General features: G+C 32.9%; 2 protein-coding genes and 2 long non-coding RNA genes across 4 annotated transcripts; 3 read left to right on the top strand and 1 right to left on the bottom strand.

Moving 5' to 3' along the window:
• The first annotated feature begins 2,932 nt into the window (after positions 1-2,932).
• Positions 2,933-6,108, top strand: LOC114405802. The gene is made up of 2 exons (XR_003665298.1): positions 2,933-3,037; positions 4,093-6,108. It is a non-coding gene; the product is annotated as an uncharacterized LOC114405802 (long non-coding RNA).
• Positions 6,109-9,371: 3,263 nt separating this feature from the next.
• LOC114405803 (RING-H2 finger protein ATL39-like) lies at positions 9,372-11,060 on the top strand. Its single transcript, XM_028368304.1, has 3 exons — positions 9,372-9,757; positions 10,119-10,216; positions 10,633-11,060. Exons 1-3 carry the CDS (start codon positions 9,605-9,607, stop codon positions 10,943-10,945), a joined length of 564 nt encoding a protein of 187 aa, XP_028224105.1. The 5' UTR covers positions 9,372-9,604; the 3' UTR covers positions 10,946-11,060.
• Positions 11,061-12,873: 1,813 nt separating this feature from the next.
• On the top strand, positions 12,874-17,013 carry LOC114405804 (protein-ribulosamine 3-kinase, chloroplastic). Its single transcript, XM_028368305.1, has 9 exons — positions 12,874-13,039; positions 13,482-13,641; positions 13,813-13,903; positions 13,999-14,073; positions 14,144-14,232; positions 14,416-14,534; positions 15,114-15,254; positions 15,803-15,879; positions 16,722-17,013. The coding sequence occupies exons 1-9, from the start codon at positions 12,940-12,942 to the stop codon at positions 16,866-16,868; spliced, it is 999 nt and encodes a 332-aa protein (XP_028224106.1). The 5' UTR covers positions 12,874-12,939; the 3' UTR covers positions 16,869-17,013.
• A 6,305-nt stretch (positions 17,014-23,318) lies between these two features.
• Positions 23,319-25,510, bottom strand: LOC114405805. The gene is made up of 3 exons (XR_003665299.1): positions 25,189-25,510; positions 24,257-24,927; positions 23,319-24,145 (listed from the first exon to the last, which is right to left on the bottom strand). It is a non-coding gene; the product is annotated as an uncharacterized LOC114405805 (long non-coding RNA).
• Between the last annotated feature and the right edge of the window lie 91 nt (positions 25,511-25,601).

A 25,601-nucleotide genomic window follows, 5' to 3' on the forward strand; every position in this document is an offset into this window, starting at 1 on the left:
AATATATTACACTACATTACATGAAATCATATTTGCTTATTTATTTAAATCTTTTGAAGGCTCGGTTAGTGAGCTTGACTCGTTAAGCGAGAGTAAGTGAATTTGGCGCGCTAAGCGAGCTGCATGTCTCTCTCTTAGTGGATGTCACTCGTTAAGCGTATATGTCTCACTTAGCAAGACATCAACTGCTAACCTTCTTTTCTTTTAGCATGAAACCAAAGTGGTTTCAACATTAATTCACAAAAATGAAAGTATTTACTATATAAAATCAAACTAAACATAAAAATATGTACAATTCCTACAAAAAGAATGATAAATTAGAGGAAAGATGTTAATTTCATGTCACTATTCCATACAAAAGTTAATCATATATAACGAGTAACAATATTCTAATTAAGAAATTAACTAACATTTGTAAAGTGTTGAGTAATTTGATTTTAGAAATTATTTTAGTTAATTTTTTTTTACCCATAACATCAATGCGGAGTATCCACTACTTTCCGTAACAACTAATCTTTCTTAGAGAATCTGTTCAACCATTTTTAGTTAGATACTTTCTCCTAATCATGCTTTTTGCATCATATGATTTGAATCTAAAACATTGTTTAAGGGAACAAAATCCAATAGTATCACCCGGACCAACTATGATATTTCCTATTTTGTTTGATGCTCAATATTGTGACACAAAATTAAGAAATGAAATTAATATTTTAGATTTCATAAAAGTTGTGTAATTTCTAGATATATACGACATCATTTTTCTTTTATACTAATTATATTATATCTTATTTATACTTTTTAGCTTATTTTTTCACTTGATAATAAATATTTAAGGATATAATTAAAAACTTTAATGATGTTGTAAAATGATAATCAAAATAAAACAAGAACAATCTGCTAAAAGGTTAAACAAAATAGGATAGATGAGGGACATGGGTTAATTAAAATGACATTTTTTCTTCAGATTTCTTAATTAGCAATAATATATTTTATGAAAATAATTTTATTTTAATTGAGGAAATATATATACCAATATAGTGTATTTTAAAAGAAGTTTTTGATAATTTTTTTTAATTTTTAAAGTATTAATATTTTATATTGTTGGCCAATAAAAAATGATGACAAATATAACTTTTTTTTTCATTTGTTATTACACTCAATTAAAAAAGAGTGTAATAAATATTATTGAATACCAACAAACAAAGCAATTGTTGTTGTGTCTTATTTGCAAATGCACGATATGTGCATCTAAATCTGAACGAATAGGAATCACCGACACCCCCACATCCAAATCCTTGTGCGAGACCCATATTTCACCAAAAACGATTCATTTAAAACAAGATGAAACAATGAAAGGAAAGAAACATTCATGCAGTTACACTCATATAACGTCATTGCAGGCCACGTTGGTGTTCATGACAAGGCACAAACTCCTTATGATAAAAACCTCCTTCCTCTCATCCTATTTCACTCTTCACATTTCTTCTCCATTCCCTCTTCAAAAACTCCTTATGATAAAAACCTTCTTCCTCTCATCTTGTTTCACTCTTCACATTTCTTCTCCATCCCTTCTTCAATTTTCTCCTATGCTTTCTCATTTTTGCTCTTTGAAATGCATCATTTTGCTATTCTCTTTAATTCTTGTCCGTTTTCTTCTTCTTTTTTGCCATGACTCCACCAATAAAACTGCAATAACATTTCAAGTGATTACTCCCTTTCTCTTTTACTCTCTCTAATTTTGAAACTCTCTTTTAATTCTCTACATTGAAACTATCATTTTTTTTGCAGAACTACAATATGTTTCGTTGGAAGCAATTCTCATTAAGAAATGAATCCTAACGTCATTGAGATTCCATCTATGATAAAGAACAATGCTTCCAATTCCATGAAGCAGAAAAAGGTATATCTCACTATCCTCTATTCTCACCTTACTATTTTTTTATAATTTAATTTTCTTTTTTTTTTCTCACAATTATTTTATTTATGTTGAGTACCAACCGATATTTTTTTGGTTTTAATTTGAGGTTTAGGGTGATAGTATTTTGGTTGATCAATTTGGTTCAATTGAATTTTTTGTTTGTTTTTAAAGGCTTTTTTTATGTGGTGGCATGCATTTTGTGGAGTTCGAGGTTGCTAGGTTTGTGTGCCATGAGCTTAATTTGTTGGTTTTGTGTTTATAGGTGTGAGATGAAAGTTGAGAAAATACTTTATTTAACAATATAGTGCATTTTAAAAGATTTTTGTATTTTTTTAAAAAAAATTATGTATTATTAGTAGAAATTATTTATATTGTTAACCAATAAAAATCATGACAAATATATCATTTTTTCATTTGTTATTACGCTCAATTTAAAAAAAGAGTGTAATAAATATTATTAAATACTAATAACTTGACTGTCAAACAAAGCAATCACTGTGTCTTATTGGCAAATGCAAGACACGTGCAGCTAAATCCGAACGCAAGAAAATGTGTCTCACCGACACACCTAAATCCTGAACGCAAGAAAATGTGTCTCACCGACACACCCAAATCCAAACCCCAATGGCAGACCCGTAAATTTCACCCAAAATCCTATCTATTTATAAAACAATATTAAACAAAGAGACAAAAGAAACGCTCACACACTTCAACTCACATGACGTCGTTACACACCCTGTTGATGTTCATGACAAGGTGCAAATCCGTTACCATACAATCCTCGCTCCTCTTTTCCCCTTTCACTCTTCAACTTTTCCTTCAATTTTTTGTTACGCTTTCTCATTGTCGCTCCATGAATCACATTGTTTTGCTTTTCTCTCTAATTCTTCTTCTTTTTCATGACTCCACCTATCAACATGCAACAATATTTCAAGTGATTACTCCATTTCTCAAACTCTTTTCTAATTCGCTACATTGAACACAATGTCATTTTTTTGTTGTTTTTGCAATAGAGTGTGTTTCGAGGGAAACAATTCTCATTGGAAAATGGACCTTGACATCATTGATATTCCACCTCCAACGAAGAATAATGTTTCTAATTCCATGAAACAGAATGAGGTATATCTCACTTTCCTCTACCCTCACCTCACTATTTATTTTAAAATATATACTTTTCTCTTTTTTTTTCTCACAATTATTTTATTTATGCTAAGTAATGACTGAATTTTAATTTTGTTTTTTGGTTTTAATTTGAGGTTTAGGGGTGATCATGTTTTGGTTGATCAATTGGGTTTCAATTAATATTTTTTTAAAGGCTTCTTCTTCTTCTCTTTTTTTATGTCGTCGTGGCATGCAATTTGTGGAGTTTGAGTTGTTAGGTTTGCATGCTATCAACTTAAAATTGTTGGTTTTGTGTTTTTAGATGTGAGATGAAAGTTGAGAAAATACTTTATTTAACAATATATAGCAATATAGTGCATTTTAAAAGATTTTATTTATTTTTGTCAAATTTTAATTTTTTTTGTATTATTAGTATAAAATTTTTATATAGTTGACAATAGAAAATTATGGCAAATATATAACCTTTTCTTCATTTGTTATTACACTCAAATAAAAAAGAGTGTTATATATATTATTAAATATTAATAACTTGAACACTGAACAAAACAATCGTTTGTCTTATTGATGAATGCAAGACACGTGCAGCTAAACCTGAATGCAGGGGAACGTGACTCACTGAGACACCCACATCCAAACCCCAATGGTAGACTCATAAATTTCACCCAAAATCATGTCCATTTAGAAGAAAAAAAAGATGAAACAAAGACAAAAGGAAACACTCATGCACTTACACTCACATCGCGTTGTTGTAGGCCATGCTAGTTTTCATGACAAGATGCAAATTCCTTAGGATAAAAACCTCCCTTGTCTCCTTTTCCTTCACTCTTGAGTCTTCACATTTCTTCTTTATTCTCCCTTCAATTTTCTCTTACACTCTCTCATTTTTGCTCATTGAAACACATTGATTCACAATTCTATCTTCTTGACTCCACCCATCGAACTGCAACAACATTTCAATTTATTACTCCCTTTCTTTTTCACTCTCTTCAATTCTCAAGCTCTCTTTTAATTCTTTGCATTGAAACATTGTCATATTTTTGTTGTTTTCATAGGAGTAAAGTGTGTTTCGATGGTAGCAATTCTCACTGGGAAATGTACCTTGACACCATTGAGATTCCACCTCTAGTGAAGCAAAATTCTTCCATTTCCATGAAGCAAAAAGAGGTATATTTCAGTATCTATCTCCTATCCTTATCTCAATGTTTTTTTAATTTAATTTTCTTTTTTTCATAATTATTTTATTTATGTGGAGTATTGACTGGTTTTTAATTTGAATTTTTTTTGGTTTTAATTTGAGGTTTGAGGGGTGATCTTGTTCTGGTTGATCAATTTGGGTTTTGTGTATGACTACATTGATATTCAATCTTCTCTAAATCCCCAACCAATGTATCGAAAAGTTCAAAAACTATAAAAAATGTAAAACCTCCCTCCTCCCCTTTCACTTTTTACGTTGCTTCTTCTTTCTCCCTTGAATTCTTTATTACGATTTCTCATTTTCTCTTTGGGAAACACACCATTTTTGTGATTCTCTTGGATTCTTGTTACTCTTCTTCATTGTGAATGCACCCATCGAACCGCAACAACACTTCAAGTGATTACTTGCTTTCTTTTTCACTCTCTCCAATTCTCAAACTCTCTTTTAATTCTCTGCATTGAAATATTGTCTTTTTTTTTTTTGTTTTCACAAAAGTAGAGTGTGTTTTGATGGATGTACTTCTTATCGAGAAATGAACCATAGCATCATTGAGATTCCACCTCAAACAAAGAATAATACTTCTAATTCCATGAAGTAGCAAAAAAAGAGATATGTCTCATTATCCTTTATACTCACCTCAATTTTTTTAAAATTTAATTTTCTCTTTTTTCTCACAATTTTTTTATTTATTTATGCTAAGTATTGACTGAATATATACTAAGTATAGACCAAATTAATTGTGAGAAAAAGGAAAGTTAAATTTTAAAAAATAATGAGATGAGTATAAAAGATAGTGAGATATACCTCTTTTTTTGTTTAATGGAATTAGAAGTATTATTCCTCATTAGAGGTGGAATTTCAATGATGGCAAGGTCTATTTCGTGATGAGAATTGCTTCCATGGAAACACATTCTACTCATATGAAAACAACATAAAAAAATGACAGTGTTTCAAAGCAGAGAATTAAAAGAGAGTTTGAAAATTGGAGAGAGTGAAAGAGGAAGCCAGTAATCTTGAAGTGTTGTTGTGGTTCAATGGGTGAAGTCATAACGAAGAAGAAGAACAAGAATGAAAGAGAATCACAAAATAGTATGTTTTCGAGAGGAAAAATGAGAATCATAATAGAGAATTGAAGGGAGAAAGAGGAAGCGATCCAATACACTCCCGAAGCCTGTTCCCACTGCGCCACCACCAACACCATCACCCTCACCTACTACCACCGCGGCGGCGTGCGATGGCGCACCCCCCACCCGCTTTAACTCCGGCACGCTCTCCGCCCTCATCCGGTGCCCCTCCGGCGACACGAGCGGCCTCAACTTCAACCTCTACCTCTCCTCCCTGGAGGGAAACAAGTCCCAGGACGAGATCGACTTCGAGTTTCTCGGCCGTGACAGGAACATCGTACAAACAAACTACTTCTCCGAAGGTGTGGGAAACATGGAAAAGGTCCACGTTTTAGGGTTCGATGCTTCCGATGGGTTTCATGAGTATGGGATTGTGTGGGGGAGCGACGCGATCGAGTGGCGCGTGGATGGGAACCTGGTGAGAAGGCTATGTTTTTGTACGCTTCGATGTGGGATGCAAGTTGGGTTAATGAAGGGAAGTGGTGTGGGAAGTACTGTGGGACTGTTGTTGTTGAATGAGTCACTGCATTTTTTATTTGTAGTTGGAAATTTTACTTTATGTGTTGTTTCAGTGTAAATTTAACTGTGGATAAAAATAAAATGAATGTCAAAACAAGAGTCTTGATTTTTTGACAAAATTATTTTTGCTTCAAAGATACTCTTTTTTGTGAGTGACTATGAATCTTGTCATTTATGGTGTGCTTTTGGGGTTGTATTCTTTTGTTGTTGTGAGTGTTGAGTTTTTTTAATCTTGTTTTCCATAATGTATGCTTCCTTTATTGTTTCTTTTCCCTTACTCTAGTTCAGTATAGAGAGATCAGAGAGATGAATACAGTATCTTATTGCCTTGCCTTGCTACTTTAGCTCATGACCAAGCACTTGGGTTGCATTGCTTAGATAGACCACTTAGGATGTGTTGGAAACTAGTTTGCATCAATGCAAACAAGAATTCACACTTTCCAAAGAACAAAAATAGGAAGCAACATTTTACTTATCATTTATGTCATTCATGTATATGCCATTTTCCCGCATTCAAATGTGACTCAAATGTTTGGCGATTGGACACCCAAACTAAGATTTACTTAATTCTTATGGAAAGTTGCACCCCTTGTTTTGCAAACCTTTTTTTTCTAGTTGAGTTCAACACGACTTTCATCTAAAGTGAGGTTTGTTCCAAAACTACTACTATTCTCTTGCTTTGCTGGTTAAACGTAGAAACCTCCAAACTTGAATCAAATTGCATTAACTTTTAAATAAACTTAAGTTTACACAATAAGTGTCAACCAAACTTCATTTTTTTATCTACATCTAGAGCATGTTTGCTTTGTCGTTTCAAATGTGGTGGCACGAAGTCCAACACTTCCTGGAAACAGACGCACCTAGAAGTTCTGCTTGTTTGCTTCTTAAGGATGTAATGGATTTATCTACACCCTGCTCTATTTATTTGTGGGTTGGGCTTTAGCCTTCCTTTGCAACAAAAAATAAAAAGGCCATGTGATTGAAAACACAAGGGCGCGTTTGATTCTTGATGTGAGACTGCACAGTATACAAAACTGGGATTTGAAAGTGAGTAATGATTAAAGAAATTAATTTTTATTGTTAACAATAAAATCAACAATTGACATTTCAATACATCGATAATTTATCATGTATATACAGGTAACATTGCCGGTTGATTTTATATTAAATGACTTAAACTACTCATTTTATAGGAACTGTTAAGACCAGAATCCAAGAAATTGAGCTATTGTACAACATTTTGGGTTGCTTGTTATCTGGAAGTCCACTTATAGCACAAGCAATTTTGGAGGTGATATACTGCGTAGGTGGTACATGTTATTGAAATTATTCTTCATATTTTAAGAAATTAAACACGTCCTAATTGACAAGATCTCAGTGATGAAATGGAAATTTTACACAATGCTAAATTGAAACAGAGGGCAATTCCAAGTTTCATATTATTATGTATACTAGTAGTACTTATTTATACTGACCTTTAATGCGTTGATATATATCAAGGGTCTACTAGTTTTCTTGGTAATTTCTACATTTTTATTCTAGTTTCGTTTCCCCTGATGATGATCAGGTTCTCAAATTTAATTTATCATGGCTCGTCTGAATGGTTATTTGATATTGAGAGATTGCTTGGAGAAATATTCATTCACAAGTCTACATTAATTAGTCAGTCATCACCGTAATTAAGCACAAGCTGATGGACATTGGCTTGTACCATTTTTCTCATCTAGCTTGAAAGCAACATGCTTGTATTTTCTTTCCGGTCAAGCATAATTAAAGCCACCAAGAAGGACCTTGATGATCATACATGCTGAATAACCTTCATGCAAGGGCATTAGGGCAGCTTTATCATAAGTAGGGATTGGATGGCAATTAATTAGGTAGGAAAATGTTTTTTTTTTATACAATTAAAGTGGGACAAGTTTTATTGTTTTCTTTGATTTTGAGAGATATTTTTGAACTAGGTCTATACAAGTGAAAAAGGTTGGGATAATTGTATAATATCAAATGTTGAAGTTGGACAATATTTAGGCAAATGATTTAACTTCTTTCCCCCTCTAAGCATATTGACAAATTAATTAATGGCTATCACATTTTCATTATCATAATTGAAGTAATTTGAACCAAATGATTTAGCAGAATGGTTAAGGCAAACGTTTTTTTCTCTATAAATAAAATGGCCCTCAAAGGGGCTAGCAGGTTATGGTGACTGGTTACCTAAGTATGGAGAATGCTAACAAAAGAAGGGTAACTTGGGAAAACACGTCTGTTTTGCTTGGCCTGGCCATAACATGTTTACATTCTGATTATTAGTTAAATTGATTTAAACGATAACTTATGACAGTTTACTACAAATATGAAAAATATTTGCCGTTAATCAGATTTGGCTAACTTTTGCTAATTAGCTAAATCAATTCAACGAATGGTCAATCAGATGCGCAAACCAAAAAGGGGTATTTTCCCCCATCTCTTTATGATTTTGATTAATTACTTGGACATGAATTCTCTGTTTTTCACACAATACTTTTTTTGTGAATAATCTCCCACGTAAACAAAAATGTGTTGATATGAGAAGGACCAAACTATGGTTTTGTACAGCTCCTATTGTGCATGCAACTTTTCCTTCCTGATAACTTTTTTGTGCGTGTGAAACACGTTATTTTATCTTAATGGGATTGCTACTTTCAAATTCAGATACTTTCATGAAATCGCAAGAGTTATATCCTTATAGTGTGTGCATTGGATAAAGGCATAAAGCTAAGTAGAATTCCTATTTTTTATTTATGGGATGTTAAGCTGTTAGCGTTATTTTATCTTATACCTCTTTTGTTGTATGTTTTAGCCAATGCTTTAATGATGACTTGAAACAATTATGTACTTAACAATTCAAATACAATCGAATAATTTATATTTACGAGTTCCATTTTTCAAAGTTGGAAAATAACAAGTTAGCTGATCTTTTGACTTGAAGCTTGAAGAAAACAATGCAAAACTTTCTAACACCATTTTATTATTATTATTATTCGCACTTTTGTGGGTGACAAAACCGCAAGCAAAATGGCATCACGGCAATTCTTGAACAGTCGAACTTATCCTAAAGTAGCCAGACCAGGGGAAATGGAGAGAGAAAGACAGAGAAAGAGACTTGCAATTTGTAAAACAAAGTAATTTCGAGAGTTGTCAGAATCTCAACCTTAAAAAACCTGATGGTGTACTTTCTGCACACCGTTGAGATCTATATTTGCTGCCAAAAACCATAAGATTCGACACCCACCTCTCAAGGCCTCAACCCTTCGATTTTGTCGTTAGTTGGTCAAATCATGTCGTGGACTCCACCAAGAATATGATTCCAATAAACAACAGAATGAAAAAAAAAACGAACGTTCTTCTTCCACAACTCTCCTCTCTCTCTCTTCCCCACCATCCACATATTTTCCCTTTGAGTCAGACCAAAGCCACTTGGATTCCATAAAAATTTAAAAAATTGTATTTTTACTATTTTTTCTGAAAGAGTTCTCATTTGGGTGTCTATTATTTTTTCTATTTTCCTTATTTATCTCTTGGAAACTTGTGGGTTAGGTATTTATGTGATATTTGGGTTCACTCTGCTCTCATGTTTTATATGTGAGGTGGGTGTCATGTTTTGGTTCTTCTGATTGTCTTCTTTGTTTTAGCTTCTTCTGGGGTTTGTGGCCTGGTCTTGGAAATTGGTTTTGTGAAGTGGGTACAATGGGTATCGATACCAATTTGGTGACCACTGTCATTGGCTTTGGTTTGAGTGCAACTTTCATTGTTTTTGTTTGCGCAAGAATAATTTGTGGAAGACTACGAGAGCGAACACGGACTATATATGAAATTGAAGCAATAACAGATATAGAACGGGTAATTAATTAATTTCAGCTGTGACTTCCCCTTCTTCATGTGTGTTGATTTTGCTAGTTACTATGATTAGAGCTAGGTAAGGAATAAGCTCTAATTTGGTGTTCTTATTTTTGTAGTTAATTCGAGGAATAATGATAGATGCAACTTTTTGTTAGATACTTAAATATGTGATGAATTTTTTTAAATATATACCTGGTGAAATTTTTTCAATCAGATGAAGAAATGGATGCTTGGTACTATTAATTAGCATGTATACTGCCCCTTAAAGTAATTTTTGTTGCCTAGAACTTTTTACTTTGTGCCTGTGTTCTGTTCATGTTGGGTGCTTCAGATTTTAAGTTTTGCATTGTTTACTTGACAGGCAGAATATCATGGTAATGACCCTGCGCCTGCTTTTGTTGCTGCAATCCCCACTTTGAATTTCAACCATGAAGCCTTCAGTTCAATTGAAACTACACAGTTAAGTCTAGTTTCTGGTTTTTATTCTCTAATTCGTAGGTCACAGACAATGTTCTTCCTTTCTTTATTTTTATATAAGACATGCTTTTTAGCCACTGAAAATATTTCAAAATGTTAATTTTAGTCTTTATATAAATATAATACATCTTTAGTCTTCATATTTTGATAAAAACATGTGTTTTTAGTACTTAATAACTACATCGCTTTTGGTAAATGTGTATTAAATTTTTATAGGGACTAAAATTAATATTTTAAAATATTTTGAAGGATAAAATGTGCTTTATCTTTATTTTATAAAACCTTATTTGAAACAGACATCTACTTAATGGACATGATTTAGTTTCTTTTTGCTTATATTTCAGTTTGAAAGGAGTAAGGGTCAATATGTTGATATATTATTCAGTTTGCTTTTACAGGTGTGTGATATGCTTGGCAGAGTACAAAGAAAAAGAGCTATTGCGAATCATACCTAAATGTGGCCACACATTTCACCTTTCTTGCATTGATATGTGGCTGAGAAAACAGTCCACATGTCCAGTGTGTCGTTTGTCACTGCAGAATGCTCTTGAAACAAAACATGTGAGGCATGCAACGTTTACCATCAGGCATTCTCTTGATGAGTCCAATACTGCAGAAAGGAACACAGATAGTAATCAGAGGCTAGTTGAACTTGATTCTAGTAACGACTCCCAACAACCAACTTTGGGAGAACCAGAAGCTAGACAGTGATGTAAGAAAGCTAATTGAAGGAGTTGTTGTAGTGTGTGTGCCTAATCTGTGTATGTAAAGGAACATTGCTAGTAACTAACTCCCTATAAATACTAACAACACATTTTGATATTTTTTTTTGCTCTTCTAGGAATCAAACACAAGTATTAAAAAATTCATAACAATTTGATCATACATTTAACTTAACCAATCAACTGATTTAGTCTGTCTTGCTATACTTATGTGAATTTTATTTTAGTCTCACTAAATAATCCTGGACTATTTTCAATATATTAAGTAAGACCCATATAAAATTTATTCAATGATAAAAAAGTGTTTTTTTAGAGGATAATTAAAAATAAAGTGTTAGAGTGTTTTATTGGTATTTTGATGCTTTAAATAGTTTCAATTCAAATTCTTTGTTCGTTTTATGGCCTTTTCCTCTAGAATAAAACGGGGGATGCCTACAATGATTTCTTCCTTTTAGAGAGACTAAATAAATAACATAAAAAATATTTTTACACCAATATTTGTTTTTTTAACTTTTTATCTCGTTATTTTTTTAATATTTTTATCCTATCTCCTTTCTCTTTGTTTCCTTCCTCCCAACAAACAATGAGTTGATTAAATTAAATAGTTGATCAACTTTCAACTTCCAATATCTAGCTAATTTTAGCTAATTTATCCACTATTATGTATTACGTACCACCAGCTGATTACCGTTGACTATGGCATCCTTATCGTTACTTACTTGGGCGAGCACACTAACATTATAAATACACGTTAAAGATTAGCAATGATTTATGTTTCTTGCACAATTATTTTTCAACAGCCACTTTTCTAAATTAATGCTACTTGACAAGAATGGATCAAGAAAGTTTTCAAGGATGGATAAATGAATAATATAATCGTTGGAAATTAAAGTAAATATTCAAATACTTATATATTAATTGAAAAAAATATTCAATAAATTTATCTTAAAAATGATAAGTAAACTCACCTTATATTTCCAAATGCACAATTTTCAAATTCCATTTCCCATATTGTATTTGCTCTATGTTTCATCGTGTTTCTCGACACATATATACGACTTTATTTTATGATATTTATAGGAATACACTGATATATTTCAGTTGTCGCATAAGTTATTGGTGATATGAGTGGGGATGCAAGTGGACAATTTGCAAAATATCCCGTAAAACACAATAGTTTATAACTATATATCCTGCTGATAAAAAAAAAAGAGTTTATAACTATATATCCTTTTTTTTTCAATTAATATATATATTAATCTCAATTGTAAAATAAGTTCCAACTACACGACACGAGTCCACAACAATGACCTTGACAATGGTTTTAGGGTTATGATTCATGTTGAAAGTTATATTCGTCAAGAATTGCTATTTTTTTTATCAATACTTTTTTATTATTACATAAGTATTTATAAGTTATCCATTGATAAAGATTAGGCTTAAACACTTTTTTCCTATATGCTATATGATTTTTTTTTCTTTATTTTAATCCTTATATATTTTGTTTGTTTCAGTTTATTCTTGTATATTATTGTTTTTAGTTTCTATAAAATTTTAATTATTTTATATAATTCTCTTTTATATTAGAATATTTTATTTTGTTTTTTTTATTTATGCTGTATTGATATTCAAGGATTTTAAAATAAAATCAATTTTAAAATATAATATGAGTATATATTTTTAATAATTTATTAAGTTTTATATTCTGAACACTGAACTGAAAATGTTTTCCCTTTTTTTCAAAAACTAAAATAAATATTTACCATATTATTCTATAAAACAAAGTGTATGTTATAAATTTTTTGTTACATTGTTCAATCCTACCAATAAAAGAAAAATACTATTTTTCTTATGGTAGTAATGCAAAAAAAAAAAAAAAGTGATGCATAAAGCATAATCAAGGAGCGGAGTGTGTGTGAATTGTGATTGGTTGTAGTGTTATGTTACTGTTACTAAAGGAAAGAAGAAAAAGGGAGGAAGTGGATGACGAGTGCACACGTGGGAGCCATGTCTAGTTCTACATGCTTCCCTTCACTTCCTCGACTTCTTCGACCTTCTTTCACCAAAACCAAATCATCACCTAGTAAGTTAACTAGTTACTCATAATTCAATTCTAGTTTTATGTGCTCAGTTCCACTTGTCCTGGAATACAGTACGAGGTTTTTTTGAGACACTGCCAATCATCACTTAACACAATTTTAAGGAATGTCAATGTATTTGTAATTTGTGATAACTTTGTTAATTGCCCTTTTGAAATTGTTTTTGTGATGACTTTGTTTATTGCCCTTTGTTAATTTACTTGTGCGAACTAGTTGATTTTAGTTCTTGTTCTTATTGTTATGATTTTTGTGAAAAGGGTATTCGGAGACTAATGAAAACTCAGTTTAACAAATTATAATGACTGTGTGGCAGCTTTTGTGCTATGACTTTGCAAAATTTGTACCCTGGTTCGAGTAATTTAATGCCATTGAGATATATCTTGATGAAAGATAACAGTGGTTTCTAAGCTTATTGTTCTTTATCAGAGTTCAGCATGAGCATGAGCAAGGATCCGGTTCGTGAGTGGATTCTTTCTGATGGGAAAGCTACGGAGATAACCAAAATTAGCCCTGTTGGTGGGGGTTGTATCAATCTTGCTAGTCGCTACGACACCGATGCTGGTTCATTCTTTGTTAAAACAAACAGGTATAGCACATGGGAGATGGGACCTTCTGTTTTTGGTTTCGTGGATGAGGTTTGCCTCAGGATTGAATTTTTCATTTTGAATGTGTTGCATTGTTTCAATTTTATTGGAGCAAAAGCTTTATATTATACATGGCAAGTTCTATGTTGTTGAAAGTTGAAACTCTATATCAGGAGTATTGGACCATCCATGTTTGAAGCTGAGGCTCTTGGTTTAGGAGCTATGTATGAAACCGGGACTATCCGTGTACCTAAGCCCTATAAGGTGAGAATGTTTAACATTAGTGTTGTGAGAGATACTATTTACTAGTTATATCATGGTGGAGGGAACTTGAGTTGACTTGTTGCTAGGAGTTGTAGGTTGGACCGCTACCTACTGGTGGTTCTTTCATCATTATGGAATTCATACAATTTGGTGCATCTAGAGGCTATCAGGTGAGATACCTAGCAATTGCTTCTGATTAGGAAAATGTATGCACCTTAATTGTAATCTATTGCTTCCCAGTCTGATCTAGGGAGGAAGCTTGCTGAAATGCATAAAGCTGGAAAATCTAGTAAAGGCTTTGGTTTCGATGTTGATAACACCATTGGCAGGTTTAATGCACCTTCATCATGAAAGTTATCATTGTTGTTGTAATTGTTATTGTTATCATTTATCATGAGTTCTTGACTCTTTCTTCTTTCCGTTTTACCTAGGCATGTGCTATATATCAGCTATCATCTTTTGTTTGTTTGTTCGAATTAGTTTCTAATTACGTTATGTATATTATGTTGTAGCACTCCACAAGTAAACACCTGGTCATCAGATTGGGTTCAATTTTATGGAGAGCATAGATTGGGTTACCAGTTGAAGTTGGCATTAGACCAGTATGGTGACAGAACTATTTATGACAAAGGTAATTTTGTTCTGCTACTACTGTTCTTTCTTCCCGTTAATTAATTCTAGCTGTACATCACATTTTTGTTGATGGCATATTGAATAAAATAAGCAGGTCAGTAGAACTTGAACTCACAGACAGATTGGATACATGAATGAGTACATTAAGTTCATTGATGTAGTGAAAATAGGAAGCTATTCTTTTCTAGTGGATAGTTGTATATATTTTGATCTTTCATTTAGTGACAATTTCCTGTTTTCACATTCTTCTTGGTGGAGTAACCATAGAACAAGTGTCTTCAAGAGTCTTACTGGAGGTAAGAATGCAGTACCTTTAGGGAATAAATTATTAAGGCATTCTAAATATTTCATTTAGTTTGGAATCTAAATATCAAGTAAGTATTATATATATATCATAGAAACATTACATAAGAAACTAAGTACCACTGAGCACTATTAGCTATGTCACTCAAACTTGCCATTTTTTCATTATCTTTGTTACAATTTTGATTCTTTATAAAGTATTGACATATAATGTTCTGTTTTAATTAAAACTCCCAAAATGTCTCCATATATATCTACTTGAGTTGTTCTGCAGGACAGAGACTGGTGAAAAGCATGGCACCCTTGTTTGCCAATGTAGTGATAGAACCATGCTTACTACACGGAGACCTCTGGAGTGGAAACATCAGTTCTGACAAAAATGGAGAGCCTGTCATATTGGACCCTGCATGTTATTGTAAGTCAAGCATTTGCAACAAAGTGTTATATGGAAGATAAAGTTTGGAACCAGATAAACAGTTGAAATTTGTGTCACAGAATAATTTAACACACAAAAATACAAAGGAAAAGTAAAAGGAACTAGTTCAAATTCGGAAAATTGTGACTTTTGATTTATGTGATTCACTATTTAATTGCTTGCCAAAATAAAATAGTCAATAGAAATGCTTAAACTTGAAGAGTAGACTTCTAAGTGGGTTGTAAATTGTAATGTTTCTTGATAACTTTTGTAGCCACTTTTTTTTTTACTGTGCCCATGGCTAACAATTTTAGTGTAATTTGATATTTTATCAGACACATTTTGAAGGACCTCTAATTGAGCTAAGAATAGTAGGAAGCACAACTCAATTAAGTTGCATCCCCAGAATAATTAGGTGCAAGTTAGGTTCTCTAAATTTTTCCATAGTGGAGTTAGCGCAAATATGTGAATGTGAGACTGCAATAATCATACAAGCTTTGAAGAAAAAATTTGGCTGACAATTGTGGCACTGTTGTTTTATTCTGTAGATGGACACAGTGAAGCAGAATTTGGAATGTCTTGGTGTGCTGGCTTTGGAGGATCATTCTATAATTCTTATTTTGAGGTAATACTGTTTGCTGACATATGATATAAAGGATTCATAATTATCTTAACACCACATTTTCTCCCTTCGTGGGTTTCTTTCTCTTTTTGTTGTTTATTTCTTTTGGAAAGTATGTAAATAGTCTCTAGGTTCTTTGAATATAGGCTAATCGTAATAATGTAATTTTGGTAATAATTTTGGTAATAAGGATGTGTGTGATTCTTGTAATTGTTACATGGACTCGATATAATAGAGCTTCCACTTTGTATTTCAAAAACACAGAATTAATCAGATGCCTCTTGTAGTCTTGTTTACTCTTAGTCTGACAAGAGGCAACCCTAATTCGTGTCTGCCCGGTGAACTCACTGTCCACCGATGAAATTTATTTTCCAGTAATTGTGTTTTCACTCCATTTCTGGCTCTCCTCATAGGTGTCTGAATGTTGATACTTGATACTCTTACAACCTTAGTTGGGTATGCCATTTGTAAGTTCAATCAAAATTTTATCTCATGGTAAACTGACCCTGATATATGTTTTTTTTATCTGTATTTGTTGATGTAAGATCAAATTATATTAAAAAAAATAAATAATGCTTCCAGCAATCTTCTCAGTCCAATCAATTTCCGTTGTGTTAATTAAGATCTATCAAAGTTATTGATGTCATTTATAGTGCATTTTTTGGATAACATTCTACCTCAATGAGGTGAATATTTGTTTGGCTTTCTCAATATCCTTGTTAAACTTGTTTATAGCCGGATATGATTGCCTTATTTCAAAGAAACACAATCTTGGTATTGAATTGCCATGTGAAATGTCAGTTTCATACAATCATTTTCTGATAATAATTTCAAATGATCTGCAGGTGATGCCTAAGCAACCAGGCTTTGAGGAGAGGAGAGACCTTTATATGCTGTATCACTATTTAAATCATTACAATCTCTTTGGTTCTGGATACCGATCTTCCGCCATGTCTATAATCGATGATTATCTTGCAATTTTAAAAGCTTAGGATTGCGTGCTTTATCGTCAAGCTTGTACATGCATGAGGTTCTTTTCCTGTACATTGAACTACTTATATTTCCCTAATCAGCTCATTCAATGAAATGGAGGTGTTATTGATACCAATGCACAAGTTATTTTGTTTCCTCAAGCGAGATTAGTTCTATCTTGTTTCGTTCAATTTCCCTTCTTTTTGATAGTGAAGAAAACTTGAGGGTTGAATCAAGTTACCACTAACAACTTAGGCAAAATTTTAGGTAGAAATGAGTTAGCCTAAAATATAAACCAGAAACCAAAAGACAGCATCAGAAAACATTCAGACTGCTATTCAAACTCATACATTTAAATGTACCTTGTAAAGTCTTAATGAGCATAAGAAACGGTAAACCGAAAAAAGTACTTAAATTGGTTTTAAAGTTTAATACAGGATTATCTGCCCTAGATATTTTCTGCTGCAATTTTTTCTTTATTTATTGTTCAAATTATATAACAAATCCACATTTTTTAACTGGAAACCATCATGCATTTGATCTTGACAAGACGACAACCATATTTAGAGTCCAGTAGCACATGGTGTTAGTAGAATGAAAATATAAGAAAATAAATTTTAGTAACTGTTTAACTATTTTTATTATTATTTGAATCCAAAAAAAAATTATTATTATTATTTTCAAGTCCCATTATATGCAACAAAATTAAGGCTATGTTCGATAAAAATAATTGAAAAATTGACCGGAGACAAGAGAATTAACTAATAACTTAAAGTTGTTAGTTATAAGTTATTAATCTAAGTATTGGGTAAAATTATCTCTTAAAATGTTTGATAAACACTGAAACATAATATAAATGCAGTAAAAAAAGAACATAGTTGTTAAAGTTCGGCCAAACATATGAAAGATCCTCTTAAAAATCAGTTCATACGGAGATGACTTACCTAGTTATATAAACACTTACCATGTTCGTTAACCACCCGATGTGAACTAGCAACACGCCCCCTCGAGGTCGTCACCACAAAGCGAGGACTAGTGACAATATCCACACCATCGGGCAGAACCTGCTCTGATACCATATTATAGTTCGGTCAGGCATCAGAAAGGTCCCCTTAAAAATTAGTTCATAAGGGAGTGGCCTACCCAGCCATATAAACACTTACTATGCTTGTTTGTTTCGGATGCCATGCTCTAGGCATGTAGCCTTGATGAGTGTGAGGGAAGGTGTTGTGATGGGGCATGTTGATAAACTATATAAATCAGTTTTGTAGGATTGAGCTAAGCTCATGAAAAACCCTCTTTCTAACAATAGTATAAATATGAACATTTTTATATAGATTTTAATTTAACTTTATTAATGATTTTTTAAAATAATTATAATTATAATTAAAAAAAATTAATTAATTTTAAACTCATAACTTTTTATTTAAAGATAAATTATTTTTATTATTTTTTTCATTTTTTTTCATATTGTGCATTCTACTATTAATTTTATGTCTTAAAATATTCTTAACAAAGTTTAAAAAATAAAATTAACATATGCTTAAGTAGACATCAAATTTTTATCATGTTGGTTAACATACTAATATCATTGTGTATTAGTATATACTAGTCTAGTATCAATATTTTAAAGTATAATATTAAAATAATACAATATATAATATAAATATTAATGGATAAAATAAAATAGTGTAATATAAAAAATATCTAAAAATAATAATAAAAGTAAAAATGGAGGAATAAAACCTTTTCTTATGTAAAACATATATTATAAAATTAAAATATAAGAAGTTAGAAATATGTAGTCAAGGAAACTTTTCAAATAGTTAAAAAAAGCTAGAAATTGTCTAACTTACTCTAAATGAAATCAGCGATGACTTCGAATAAGATAAAATTCTCAATGCAAAAATACAAAAAAAATCGACAAATCATAAGAAAACTCTATTCTCTTTTTAGTCTTCCACAGCTTCAAGCAACACCATTGAGCAAATTCTGTAGAAAAGTCAACGAAAAGAAAAAAAAAAAAAAAGATAAGAAGGGACAATAGAAAAAAAAATGTAATATTTATCTGTACCATGCGCAGCGGCGCCGTATATCTGCATTTCTATTGTATTATACTGTATATGAGTTAAAAAGAAAAAACAAAAAATTTATCGTATATTTATTTTATTATTGGAAAAATGATTCTTATATTTCTTTAAAAAAACACATTTCAAGTTTTTTGAAATAAAATTAAAGGAAGTAGAGAAAACAGAATGATATTTAAGTAATACTGATTTATTTAAGAAAAAGTTAAGAAAATAGTGAAATAGTTTGAAATCTTAAATTTAAAAAGATATTATTCTTTCTAAATAACAATGGTTAGTTTAGGATATTGATGCTTAAAAGGGTTACAAAATTTACTTTATCCAATATAATCATTAACAAATATGGATACAATAACAGTTGCTTAAAATAAAGAAGGAATGAAAGAAAAATTTTAAGAGATATGAAAAGAAAACAAAAACAAATTTATAACTATCAAAGCATATTAATTAGTAGTTAATACATACAAATCTAAAAGTACGAAAATAAAGAAACAATACATACAAAATTATATTTAGAAAAAAAAACTGTATGAGTGGAGAGTGATTAGTGGATGATTAGAAGTGATTATAGTTTTAATTGAGGGATAAAATAATAAAATGAACATGTAAACCAAGATTTGTTCAAAATATTGTATTCCTCATCTGGACATGACTTGTTTTAATTTGGTTTAATCATGGGAAGGTTTTTGAGTGTGTTTTTCAAGATAAAATGGTCTAGAAAAGAAGAGATAAGAGCTGTTACTAAAAGTGGTATCCCTTTATCTATTGTTATAGATTATAGATATATTCATGAACATACATGCACATGGATTTAACCATTGATAACCAGATATTTAAATCCTCATAACTAAACTGCTGAGTTCCATTTGGAGGATAGAAAATTTCATCAATCTGTCCTGCTTCAGCCCCAGAAATGCCATGTTCTTTTCCATTTGATGGTGGAAGAGGAACGGGAAGAGATGGGTGAAATCGTTGGCACATGTCATTGGCTAACAGAGTTGAAAAATCCATTTCATTTTTCACAGCAAGATCATTCACACAGTAAACATGTGTGTCCTCATTGAAAACTTTTCCATCAGTAGTATTTTCAGCACATGTCTCCCCCGACTTGCCGTTACCATTGTTTATAAATTCACCAGAGCTGGATGTATAACGTGCAACGCCGAGCAGTTCGCACAGTAGACACAATTGGTTTTGCCCAGTTGCTGTCTGATCACTTGAACTTAAAATTGAGAATTCAAACAATGGGTTGCATAAAGAATGCAGATGCATGCAATTACAGATCTTAATGTGACGGTTGTGCAATTGGCGCCTTTTCCTGTTATCATTGTCAGTCCGAGAAACATGCTGTGATCCCGAATTCAAATCAGATGAATGTATATTGCTGTGCTGTTGAATTGGATTAACTTGTTTCAAAGATTACTGAAATAGATAAATATACAGATAGGTCATGATTCAAATACAACATGATAATGCTGAGACAAAATAAATAGTGGAGACTAACTTATATTATGTTGTAACAATTACTAGGGCAACAACAACAAAAAAAAAAAGAATGAGAGTTTAGAGAGTATGCTTCTGTTATTGAGTATTGAATGACAACAAAGAAAAGGAGAAAACTCTTTCAAAAGTTTCCCCTTCAAAAAATTCTACAACTTTGGACCCATTTGCTAAAGTAACAAGATGAGGAAATTTAGGTGGAAAGATAGATGAGAACAAAGAGTTATTGCCAGAAATGTGATCAGAGGCACCTAGGCACCTGAGTCAATTATCCATGGATTTTGACCTTTCACAGATTGAGAAATACAAGTTGTTGAGACACTTGGCCCCGAAGAAGATTGGGCTTGATTGATGGATTTCAGTCTCAGATAGTCTTGATACTCCTCATCAGAAAATTTGGATTCCGATTTTTCAAATTTGGTGACAGGTGCAACGCTGTCAGGATAACCGTGCAAGGTATAACACTTTTCTTGAATATGACCAGGCTTTTTGCAATATGTACATTGAGGATGTCCACCTCTACTACTGTGTCCTCCTTTATTTCCTCGACCTCCTCTTTCACGAGATGCTACCATGGCTAATGTTTCAGTAGGTGCTGCTGAAGTTTCAAAGGCTATAACTGAGTTTTCACCTCTCACCAAGGTAGGAACACCAAGAACCCTAGTTACTAGGCTGTCCATTGAAGGAACTTGCTCACCCGCCAGAATTTGGTCATGCACATGATCAAAATATGAGTAGAGTCCGCAAAATGACCACCACGAATAGCTTTTTGAGTCTTCTTTTCATTTCATCCACAAAGTCATGTATTAGGAACTTCTTTAATTCTTCAGCAGCAGCTTTGGCTTAGGCTGTGTGAGGTCATATTGTGGTTAGTCTGTTTGAGAAAAATGCACGGCTTGCTTTATCAAATAAACTCTGGATGTCATTAGCAAAAATATCTTGAGCATTTTTCCAGAAGGAACAAGTCTTGAAGGATCTGAGTATTTCCAACACATCAGGTTCTATTGATTGCCTTAAAACAACACACAGTTGGAAGTCAAATGTCTTCCACTGATTTCTATTCTTTGCTGGAATTTCGCTAGCTTCTTTCTCCAAATGATCATAGTGCCCTTGACCAAGGAATGATAACTCAACTGAGGCAGACCAAGATAGATAATTTTTCAAGTTAAGTTTTTGAGTAGTAATAGTGGGAGTTCCAGAAAGAGGAGAAGTGAGAGTGGAATTCGTAGATGTCATTTTGAGAAATCAAGGACGAGTATCTAGTAATAGACGCGTAGCACAAAACTTGAGGAAACAAACATAGGCCAAGGGACAGAGGTGTACAGACCCACTGTACAAACAACACCAAAACAACGATCTGAGGACTGAAACAAAGTGGGGAGAGGCCGGTGACCAAAACCTAGGTGTCGCGTCGGAGCTCCGGTAATCAGAGACGGGCACGTGGGATGCATGTGCCTAAGAATGACATGTTGAGAAGTGGCACGTGGGATGCACTGAAAGAGACAACCCAGATCTGGGTGTCAGAGATAGGTGCTGTGGTGGTCGGCAATGCTGGTGACGGTGGCCGGCGATAGACAGAGAAGGAAGCACAAAGTAGGATCTTCCTGCTTTGATACCAACTTGAAATGTTTGAGTATGAAAATGTACACACAAAAAGGATCCTCAGCCTTGGCTTGCTGTTTGAGTATGAAAGAAAATGTACACACAAAAAGGATCCTCAGCCTTAGTTTGCTGAGGTAGGTAGGTAGGTGTGTGTGATAGTGAAAGAAAACTAAAGAATAAAAAAACAATGAATAGCTTAATCATGTGATTCGTGTCAATGATATGGAATTGCACTAATTCATCTATCTATAGTTAGGTTCAAAGTTATCTATGATTTATCATATGATATGAATTGTTGGCTACCCAATTCATATTGAATCATGTGATCCAAATCATGAATTGTAAGATTCTATAATCATGACAAGAAGCATAAATACCACCCTGCACTTGCCAACACCAGCTTCCAATACACCATTCCCATATTTTTTAGCGTGACAGATTAGGGAACCCAATGATCAACCATTGGGCTAGCCAACACATTGATGCATTGGGCTAAATTGACTTAGGTCACTTTGTATGGTGCCCCTCCTTCATATTTCAAGTACCAAATCAATATCCATATACATGGTGTATTGGATTTGGTGTAGCATTAGCATTAAAGAGCATTACCCAAATGAGAACCAAATATCAACCACCTATTTATGGACTCATCACTTCCAAATATATTCACCCAAATTGTTGGCAGAGATCTCACCATAGGTGAAACCTCAAAACTCTTTCACTTCATATATAGGCAGGATGCTTGTCATACTGAAGATGAATCCAACCTCTTCAACTGAAAATTCCCAATTATGTGTGGTAAGACCATGCAATTACAGAGTAGTATTCTCTGAGGAATCTGAAGCACTCATACTAAGTTTCATTTATTTTAAAGGCATTATCAACCCTGACCAAAATAGCTAGAAGTAATAGGTTGAATGATTTGTTGGCAGGGTGCAAATTCTCTTTGACCTACTTGATTAGTTATCTAAAATTTGATCCTAACTGATTAACTCAAGGATTATCATACATAGATACCAATAAAAGCTAGTGGTGGGATTAAACTTTGTCATGAAATTTAAAGCTCGAGCTCTGAGGTTTTTATGATAGAGCTATCATTACCTGTAGAAAACACTAAAATCTACAATTTTGTAAAAGCAATGCCAATATGAGTCACTCAGTTGACGTTTGATTATGGGTTGGAAATTAAAAAAAAACCTTGCAACCTTGCAGAGTTTCAGTGTCAAAACTCAAATGTTTTAATACAGACTGTGTAGTAGAACTAACATAAAAAACAAGAATTTGACAGTAGAATTTTATCATCACTGCATGCTGTTGTTTACATTGTTAAGTTTCTTCTGATGTATCCAATGTAATCCCCTGGTTCTGGCTATACACAAGACAGAATGTTTTAATACAGACTGTGTAGTAGAACTAACATAAAAAACAAGAATTTGACAATAGAATTTTATCATCACTGCATGCTGTTCTTTACATTGTTAAGTTTCTTCTGATGTATCCAATGTAATCCCCTGGTTCTGGCTATACATAAGACAGCGTAATATGGATAGTAGTTTTAGTTGGGCTATATAAAGAACTCAGACTGAGAACAACAACTGCTATTCGAAAAGAGAAAACTGGACCTATACATTGCTAAAAAAATTAAGGAGAGAAACTAATAAAATTAAAGAGAGAAACTCATCTAGAGATGGGTAATGAAACCTAATATTGAATTGCATATATTCACTGACCTAAGCTTAACTAAAACATAAATATAAGATCCACATGTTGATATAACTTAATTGTCATTTTGTTCAATATTCTCCTAAACTCCTGATGGTACCAAGAGATCCAAAGCAAAACATGTGTGAGCTAGATAAAAGGTAACACTTCACACATTTTGAAAGATTAAAGCTTGAGACTTTCCTTTTTTGTTTTTGAGGCATCATTTCGAGGCCCACTGACTTCACTGTCAAAGTTATTGGACAGTTTTTCTCTCTGTATTCACAGATTTGGATAGAATCTTGTCACATTTATCCGGCTACTTGAGTTTGTTGATGCTGATTTTCCATATTTCTTAGAAGGGCAGCAAGGTTGGATTCTTTCTTATTTCCAAAATCCTTCAGCTCCTGCAAATTTAAAGCACCAAGGTGTACTCTTACTCTCTTAGACTCAAACTTGCAACAACAATACAAAGAATAGCATAAAGCAGGATACAAGTAACTTTAATATAGACAAACCTTGACTCGGAAGAACAAACCTTTCAACTTCCCTTTGCCTTTTTTTTCCGTTCAGTTATTTTCCCTTCTGCATCATTTCACCAACGGCTTCTCTAGAGAGACATGGGTATCGGAGTAAATCAGATTTGATCACTCCAAGAGATATACATAAATCATGTAATGCCAATTATGTTGCTCACAAATCTATAATGCATCTCCTGTCCCCCTGAACTCAACCACTCAACCTTGAACATAATTGTGGAAGCAAAACACACACACACAAACACAAGAATCATTGGAAGAATTTTTTTCAATTTAGAACTGTTATGGGGAATATCCCGGCCACGCTACTTTAGACGACGTAAAGAATAAAACTTAATCACAATCATAAGTTGGCTAAATAGTAAACTTAAAGGATATCAGAGCACTCAACTACACGTGCACTCAAGGAAATGAACTCCAACAGATTTCCCTGCTGAAAATGTCTATATATAGAGGTCTCCTTTCACAAGTAATCCTCTTTTACATACATTCACCCCAAACTACTTCTGATTTGATCGTTGGAATCCCTGCAGGTGAACACCACCTTGGTCGAATCTCTTCGACCACCTCAATTCCGCCTTGCTGTTGATCCATTCTCCATTCTCTCTTATTCACATCACAACAAGAACAAACCGGAAAACCAATCACTCCTAGAACAAGGAAAAACAGTTAAATGGTTAAACTATTGTCTCAAAACTATAAATACTTTAATAACCAATCCCCCCTTTTAAAAAAATCTTCCCTTTAAGTAACCCCCTGAACATTTTTTTACCGGCCATCATAATTGAAACCCTTTTACCAACAGTTCAAGCTGATCAATGAAACTAAGTTACTGAAACTAGTTTTTTCACAATTAAGGAAATATACGCAGATAAAGGCAAAGCTAAATGGAAAAAGGCTAAACTGAACACCTTCTCGTGGCAAAGACAGAGAGTTTGCGGTGGAACAGACAAAGGGTCCATTCAATGACCCTCATCTTGTTGGTTGCGTTTTCCCTTGTCACTTGTGACTTTTGACAGCATAGAATTGATATCAACGTCGGTCGGTCGTAAACATAGTTTTAGATTGAGGCCTCAAGGTAAAGTTTTTACTCATCAAGACTACATGCAATAGCAACTGCAACTGCAACTGCAACTGCATGAGTGTCCCATTTTCTCTATATTTTTCTGCAGTATCAAGGATCACGAAACCGTAACCGAGGCCGATAGCAGTGACCATTTCATTGTATCTTTTTTGGTACAGTATCCGCTCATATTTTATCAATAATTAATTTACCTCAGAAAACTTATTTAGTTAATCTTAAAAATTTTTTTATTTTAATCAC

The sequence above is a fragment of the Glycine soja genome, chromosome 3 (assembly GCF_004193775.1).
Source record: "Glycine soja cultivar W05 chromosome 3, ASM419377v2, whole genome shotgun sequence".
NCBI lineage: Eukaryota > Viridiplantae > Streptophyta > Magnoliopsida > Fabales > Fabaceae > Glycine > Glycine soja.

Bases quoted from the DNA above. Each gene is read 5' to 3' on its own strand.
- LOC114405803 (XM_028368304.1), top strand. From the start codon at position 9,605: ATGGGTATCGATACCAATTTGGTGACCACTGTCATTGGCTTTGGTTTG. The intron at 9,758-10,118 runs GTAATTAATTAA...TTTACTTGACAG, and splicing joins CAATAACAGATATAGAACGG to GCAGAATATCATGGTAATGA. The intron at 10,217-10,632 runs GTTAAGTCTAGT...TTGCTTTTACAG, and splicing joins AGTTCAATTGAAACTACACA to GTGTGTGATATGCTTGGCAG.
- LOC114405804 (XM_028368305.1), top strand. From the start codon at position 12,940: ATGACGAGTGCACACGTGGGAGCCATGTCTAGTTCTACATGCTTCCCT. The intron at 14,233-14,415 runs GTTTAATGCACC...ATTATGTTGTAG, and splicing joins GTTGATAACACCATTGGCAG to CACTCCACAAGTAAACACCT. The intron at 15,255-15,802 runs GTAAGTCAAGCA...TTTATTCTGTAG, and splicing joins ATTGGACCCTGCATGTTATT to ATGGACACAGTGAAGCAGAA.